The sequence below is a fragment of the Formica exsecta genome, unplaced genomic scaffold (assembly GCF_003651465.1).
Source record: "Formica exsecta isolate Colony F162 unplaced genomic scaffold, ASM365146v1 scaffold33, whole genome shotgun sequence".
Classification (NCBI taxonomy): Eukaryota; Metazoa; Arthropoda; class Insecta; order Hymenoptera; family Formicidae; genus Formica; species Formica exsecta.
This window is the reverse complement of record NW_021850553.1, coordinates 928,555-936,343: the sequence shown is the minus strand read 5'-3', so window position 1 is coordinate 936,343 and position 7,789 is coordinate 928,555. Positions and strand designations below refer to the sequence as shown.

At 33.3% G+C, this 7,789-nt stretch overlaps 2 protein-coding genes across 3 annotated transcripts in view; both read left to right on the top strand.

Moving 5' to 3' along the window:
- The window catches only part of LOC115238249 (TBC1 domain family member 15-like), an 18,993-nt gene extending 16,366 nt beyond the window's left edge, over positions 1-2,627 (top strand). For both annotated transcript variants that reach the window (XM_029811904.1, XM_029811905.1), the window contains exons 4-9: positions 129-308; positions 456-550; positions 634-832; positions 919-1,136; positions 1,233-1,547; positions 1,632-2,627. In XM_029811904.1, the coding sequence (XP_029667764.1) occupies positions 129-308; positions 456-550; positions 634-832; positions 919-1,136; positions 1,233-1,547; positions 1,632-1,937 (1,313 nt within the window). In that variant the 3' untranslated portion in view covers positions 1,938-2,627. The remainder of the gene's footprint in view (positions 1-128; positions 309-455; positions 551-633; positions 833-918; positions 1,137-1,232; positions 1,548-1,631) is intronic.
- Positions 2,628-3,105: 478 nt separating this feature from the next.
- Positions 3,106-4,339, top strand: LOC115238250 (gem-associated protein 8-like). The gene is made up of 2 exons (XM_029811906.1): positions 3,106-3,527; positions 3,727-4,339. Exons 1-2 carry the CDS (start codon positions 3,301-3,303, stop codon positions 4,253-4,255), a joined length of 756 nt encoding a protein of 251 aa, XP_029667766.1. The 5' UTR covers positions 3,106-3,300; the 3' UTR covers positions 4,256-4,339.
- Positions 4,340-7,789: the final 3,450 nt, after the last annotated feature.

Genomic DNA, 7,789 nt, shown 5'->3' with positions numbered 1-7,789 from the left:
TATATATATATATATATATATATATATATATATATATATATATATATATATATAAAATGCATAATAATAATAATAATATTAATTACAATAATAATATTAATAATAATAATAATAATATAATAATATAGTGTATAAAGAGCCAGTCAAACGGCCTGTTGAAGAGGCAGTCGCCGATTTGTTAAATCAGTCTCTTACAATCGATCCTCGTCCACGTGTATCTGTATCTGTATCTGGAGAAGGATCCGGAGAAGAGTACGAAGTAATTGGAGTTGGAGTGGATTTACCTCCGCGACCACCATGTCCGCGTGGTATATAACGTATTAATATATAAATATAAAAATTAATATATGTAACAACACAGACAGATTACAATATTCTCTATAGGATTCTTACATATAAAATTTTTAATTACATATGTATTATGTATTTAAATAAAAGTTTCTTAATTTTATCAGGTGCACCATTGACACAAGAACAATGGGAGAAATGTAAAGATTCAGAAGGAAGAATTATTAATCCAGAGGCTATCAAAGAAATCATTTTTCGCGGAGTATATATCAAATATTTTTTCAATGATATATTGATATTTTATATATAATGTAACAAATTCTATGATATATGATAATTCATTAGGGTATTTTTCCTTCACTGCGTTTTGAAGTATGGAAATTTCTATTGAATTATTATCCATGGAAATCGACGCATAATGAAAGATTAGAATTAAAGAGGAAAAAGACTGATGAATATTTCACGATGAAATTGCAATGGCGTACATTCACGCCCGCGCAAGAGACTCGATTTTCCGATTATAGGGAGCGAAAAAGTTTGATAGGTAAAGCAGTTAAGTTACCATTTATACGAAAATAAAATCTTACATTTTTTGTAATAAGTATTGTACATCTTTTAATCTTATTTCAGAGAAGGATGTAAATAGAACAGACCGAACACATCCTTATTATGCAGGAGATAATAATCCTCACTTAGAACAACTGTATGACATACTCATGACCTATGTAATGTACAATTTTGATTTAGGATATGTTCAAGGTATGAGCGATCTCCTTAGTCCTATCTTATTTTTAATGGATAATGAGGTTGATGCATTTTGGTGTTTTGTTGGATTCATGGATAAAGTGGTGAGTTTGATATTCTTTGCATAATAGTATACAATGCCAATACTTGCAAGTATATGCAATTTCAATTATAACAGAGCATTTATTTTATTAAAACAGAGCACCAATTTTGAGATGGATCAGAAAGGCATGAAAGCACAATTATGCCAATTGCATACTTTATTGTGCACTACGGAACCACAATTGGCATACTATCTAAATAGACATGATTCTGGCAACATGTTTTTTTGCTTTCGATGGTTGTTGGTACTCTTTAAGCGAGAATTTAGCGCGATCGATATATTAAAATTATGGGAAATACTGTGGACGGATTTACCTTGTAAAAACTTTCATTTGCTTATATGCGCAGCTATTTTGGACACAGAGAAGAATATTTTAATAGAAAATAATTATGGATTTACAGAAATATTAAAAGTAATTTTCAAAACTTTTTTTTATGACAATGATTATTATCTCTATCAAATTCAATTCAAAATAGTATAATGTTATTGTTTGCAGCATATAAATGATTTGTCACTTCATATTGAGTTACCTTGGACAATCTCTAAGGCGGAAGGTATTTATTATCAGCTTATGGCTACGGAACATCAGATTCCTGATGATGTTCGTGTAATTATCGGAATGGAGCGATTGCATAGAATGACATCGATGAATGGAAGCGATGATGAGGCATCTGGTAATAATGCCCGAGTTAATGGTACTCGAACTAATAATTCAAGGAGAAATAGTTCAAGTAGCGCCAATGTTAAATTAGGAGAAGATGAAGTATCATTCGAACGTGGGTTGAATACGACGTATATGTGAGGTCTGGACTGGAGCTTTATAATGATTTACTAATAGAAAACTGATTGAAAGTCTCTCAATTCGAAGAATCAAATATCTATTACAGTTTTTATTTGAGGTCTTATACATATGATTTCAAAAATATTCTTGACAATAATTTCCATGCGCGGCTTTCAACGAAATTAGATAAGAAATAAACAATGCTTTGAAAATGCTTTAAAAAAGCATAAACAACAATAGCACCTTTCTAAGCATAGTAATTAAGTTTTTTTCGATTGATAGTAGATGAAGTACTTTTTTTTAAATATTGTGATTGACTGATTGTGATTATAAGCTTGAAATTCTAAAGCATAAAAAAATGAATGTAATGGATACATTCTCAGAAGTAATTAAGGAGTGTGTTGAATTTTGAGATATTTATAAGATTTACTGTATAGAGCGACAAAAAGAGAGACAATTATTATAGTGTTTGTGTGTGCAAAATATGTATAGATATTTCAGTGCAAAAAAAAAACTGTCTCACTGTAAATGGCTGTAAAATGCGACTTTTGAATGTGCTGAAACAGGATAAAGATAACATCTCCAGATCTTGATAAGAGTGTTATATATACATAATTTTCGCTTAAGTTAGTCTCTTTTTTAGATTTGTATAAAACCTCACAACATATTACTGTATATTTCTAATAAAAATCATCTATTTAATCTTTCATATATTTTTGCATTTTTTTCATGTGCCAATATCGAGGATTCATGGTATCTTTATATAGTAGGACATTTTAAGAAATTTATTCTGTGTTCAAAGGGTTGGGATATATGCACTAGAAAAAAATTTTATATATTATAATATAAAACTCTCTAATTCGACATTTCTTCAGAAAATATCTTCTGAATGCTTAGTCAGTTTTGGAAACTTGATCATGAGTTGTATTTTGGTTTATCTTTTTCAACTTATTTCAATTTAAAATAATAATTTACAATGTTTAATGTTGTCGGCTTACATTAATATATCATTTTGTTTTTCTATATATAAAATGTAGAGATTATAGAGTATAAAGAAAGATGTGCAGTATAAAATAGCTAAGTTTCCATTTATATAAAAATAAATGTTTTTACGTTTTGAAATAAGGATGTATTCTAATCAAAATCAATATATTAAAAAATAGATTCTCTCTAAATCTATCCATTCCCTCTCTTCCTCCTCCTCGTAATATCAAGTTTGATGTACTAAATTTCTCTAAAAGCAAAAAAATTAATAAAATAAGCAAATGCTTGATCAGATTCCGTCGTTTCGTGACGGATGTCATGGCGTTCGTACGGGGATGTAAACAATGGAGTTGACGTAAAAAATCAGCTGAATTTTTGTAAACTAGTCTATTTCTGAAGTATGGAATTTGTTGCCACAAAACGGCGCAAAAAGTGGAAGAAAAAGCGATACCTGAAGAGAAAACAGTTACACGAGCGAATTAAAATTGAGGTTAAATCCGCGAAGCGTTGGGAACTCTTGCCAGAATATATTAATCCTTTCGAAGTGCAAGAAACACTAGGAACGAGCACGATGCAGGCTGATACTTTTTGGAAAAATTATGCAATAGCCCAGGAATGGCAAAAAAGGTAGGTTTATAAAACAAATAACAATTATCCTGCGTTCTCTCTTTTTCCTGCAATCTTTTTTCTTCATAAATTTATTTAAAAAATTCAATAGATTGCATTAAAGAAAAATAATTATAAATCAAATATATATAGAGAACGAGAGAGAAAGATACTAGCTTCTTGCAAAAGATTTAATTGTTTAATAAATTGCTGTTTACAGACATAATGTAACCTGGTGGAGATCACGCTGCCTTGCTCTTGAATATGAGAATGAAATGCTGCGCAATAAAGTGAGATTCTTAGCTCAGCATCATGCCTATCCTAATACAGTAATAATTCAGGAAAACAATCATTATAAAGAGAATAATGATAAAGATGTACAGAAAGAAAACTGTACAGGATCCAAATCAGACATTGAAGATGTTGAGTTTAATGTGACTGAAGATGTTGAGTTTAATGTGACTGAAGATATGCTAAACTTTTTTGAAACGAGCGAGAGACACAGAAGACAGTTGAAGCAAAAACAAAAATCTAATGAGATTGCGTATAAGGAGGAATACCTTGTAGAAGAAATTCCCATCATTGATAGCGCTGAAAGCGTTCGTACAAGGAAACAGGAAGTAGACTTGTTGTATGGTGATGACAGTTCAAAAATATTAGCAATGGAAACTGCTTTGCAAGCTGCAACAAACAAATATAAAGATACCGTTAATCCTCAATATTGGCCCAATATTCCTCTCAAACCTTAAAATAACCAAGCTAATCTAGTATTTTATTTTCAAGTTCAATGTATTTTGAACACTTAAAAAAAAATATATTATTTCAATACATCATTAATGTTAAATTAATTATTAAATTGCTATTTCCATCTTTTTTTATATCCTACATCTCATTGTAATATAGCATTCCTCCGTTATTACACAAGATGACCAAGAGATGGAGTCACCTTAATATTTCTGCGTTCGAATAGCATCTAAAAGTCTTTGCATGTGTATGTAACAAAGAAATATGCAATTACAAAATTAGAAAGAAAAAAATTCAAATATATTATTTTTAACATTTTCTTCCGAGAAATTATAATATAACATTTACTTTTTCCGCATTTACAATCCATGAATTGAATTGCAACATATATTAGACTTGCAGAGGTGTTAGATTCAACCAATCGCGACAGAAGCACAATATCAAGTTATTTCTCTCGCTTGAGTGCAGCAACCGCGCGCGGCCATAAATGACACCCATCATAATGAAATACGCCGGGGGAGGAAAGCAATTAATAGCTACTAATCTAAAACGACGGGGCACAATTATACTCACATTATTATTACTCGAATCAGAAATAATTGATCCAAGCACTCTATCACAGTTTGAAAAATATTATTACTCCACGATGCACACATGAATAAGTTGCATTACAAGATGTGTGAAATAGTCTTATATAGATCTAGTGAAAAAAGTTTTAGTACCTATTAACTATATTTTATGCAAAGTACACACTGTTCGAATATTTTCTGGATAATATTTATACGAGGAAAAGCATATTTTACGCACACCTTGTATCAAACACCTCTTAAGAATAATGATACGGTATTAGATTATCAAGAATCTTTCAAAAAAATAAAAATTGATTTATCTATATAAACTCTTGTTATATTAACACTGCATTCCGTCGTAAATTCGTCAGGTCAGTGTAAAGTCTTGCAATTTCATCGTTCGTGCCAAGTTTGCGCTGAAGTTTGCACCATGCCTGCGTAACTCAATTATCGTGCATTGTGTTCGTGCCTTTGGTAGCACTGCATAGCGCGTAGATTTACCGTGTGCACGACGAGGCGGGAAAGTGTGTGCCGCACAGATCAAGGCCGTAACTTCTGCATGGATAAAGGTAAAGTGGTTGAAATTAAGTATTCAAGGCTCCCTCCTAGTCAGTCTCTTTTGTCGTTGATTGAACGTGGCATTGCTAGAATGTGCTCAACGCCCTCGAGAAACGCGAACGTTGCGCGAAAATAGACCGCTTTGTACATGATACGCGAGTAAGTATTTTACACAAAAGTCGAAAGTGTATTTAACGTATTTAAAATTTTAACTGCACCTAGCTTAGTCAATGTTTCGCAAGAGAACTCATGAGATTTAAATTTATCGAGACAAGTTGTTGCGATTGAAAAGCTCTCGAGCGTGAACGAAACGTTTCGATAAGAGACATCGTGCCGCCGGATAATTTGGGGAAACGGGAGACAGCCCTGCCATATATCGGTGATAGATAGGAGCAGGACGCGCCTCTGTGGTAGGATCGTCAGTACGTTATCTGTAGACCGAACCTGCGGACATGGACCGTAAGATTCTCAAACCAGTCCGTGAGACTCGAGACGACGATACCTTCGTCAGGAAAAAAGCTCCTAATTATCGAAATAACGCGTGTCGCGGTGCCGATATCCCGTTTACGTGTGTCGGACGAAACTCTATCTTTCTACCATACTCCCACGGAATATTCAGACAGCTGGATCTTGGTTTTTCCTTCGAATCTAAATTATTCTATCCGCGCGAGTTGGTGCTTTTTTTCTATCTTTTTTTCCCCGAAGATAAATGTAAACGTGAAAGAAGTTAAGATTGTCTGCATTGTTTATTCCAGATAGGAACGAAGTACGATCTAATTGAGACTTAATAAACCTGAAGATATAATAACGTAACGAGAGTTATCGAATGAAATTAACAATTATCATTTTAACGTTATTTCATGATGGCTATAAATGTCATCATTATATCGATACACGTATGCATGGTATATGATTGGTTCAGCTTTTACATCGTGCAATATTATTTCTTTTTATTCGACAAGCTATGACTTATAGATGGCAAGTTTCCAATCAGTGTAGAACACGTAACATGCAAAATGTCCTTCTTCTCTTTTCCTGGTAAACCGGTCGGTCCTACGCAAAGTAGCTGCGCTCGGGAGAGTCGCTTTATATTCCCTCTACAACTTTCATTTAGATCTTTATCGATCGACTTTCACGGTGTGCTCGCGTATCGCACTTCATTGCTTCGCTCCCGACTTAGTCCAGTAAAATAGTATCAAAAACACCGAATATCTACAAAACGGATAGACAAGCCAATTTTTTGAGGGTGAGTAGAAGGTCATAGGAGATGCCCGAATTCACAAAGTTCCAACAAAATTTCCCTGTGCGTCGGCGGCCATCTTCAAAATAGGGGTAAGTTTGGATATCTCGGCTCCTATTGATCGAATCTTTTTCTTTTTTTTTAGTTTTGTAGGAAAAAATATTTGCTACAACTTTTGTTTGCAAATTTTTTTAATAGCTTTGTTGGAACTTTGTGAATTCGGGCATCTCCTATGACCTTCTACTCACCCTCAAAAAATTGGCTTGTCTATCCGTTTTGCCATTTTCAGATACTATTTTACTGGACTAACTGCGATCCTTGTACTGTGAAATATAATATCGGTGACTTGTACATTGAATTTTTTTTTTTCACCCTGTTATTTCGATGAAGATCGTTACGGAGAGCTTTCATAAATTGCTATAAATATCTCAATTAATTCAAGAATTAATAACAAACATAACACACACTATACGTAAAGAACGAATGGTCCAAGTACTAAACTTTTATGAATATATGTATGTATTCTAACACTTTATACGTAATTATAATTATACGCTAATTATTGTCCATTATTCGTGAATAAGCAGTTTATTAAATCGCATTTTTTAACGTCATGTATTTTTTCAGTACAATGCGTTTATACTTTTTTTTTTGCTCAATATATAGGAAAAAAGTAAAAATTGTTAAATTGATATTGTCGAATGTGTACATTTCTGCAATTACATAGGCTCTTAAAGCAATTTGTCTTTAATTACCGAGAGACATGTTCTTTGAAAGAAGAGAGACGCGAAAAATAAATTGAAGAACACTCGTTTTAACGAAGTGTTCGGAATCCCTCACCTCTGTCTTGTCAATTTCCAGAGATCGCGCACGACTCTCGAATTTATTTTATTTTATTTTTGTTTTCGCGAGCAATTTCGCCCTTCCATCATCGCACCCTAAGATCGTCCTACCGCGCATTTGCAATCTCATTGGGACGTTTTAAGGCCCACCTCCGTACAAGATGGAGTCGCCATGGATGAAAAAGATTCACAGGGCGGACAGAAAAGTAGCTTGCGCTTGCTTTTTATCGCGTTCGTGTCATTAGCGCGGCCCCAATGAGTCCTATAAGTTCATATCAGAGAACCGCATCGAGAGAACAGAAGTTCGCGAAATCCTCTGAAAGAATGCCG

What these genes read in the sequence shown, in the direction of transcription:
- LOC115238250 (XM_029811906.1), top strand. Translation starts at nt 3,301, where the DNA reads ATGGAATTTGTTGCCACAAAACGGCGCAAAAAGTGGAAGAAAAAGCGA. An exon ending in GCCCAGGAATGGCAAAAAAG is followed by an intron (nt 3,528 to 3,726) that starts GTAGGTTTATAA and finishes TGCTGTTTACAG; the next exon opens with ACATAATGTAACCTGGTGGA.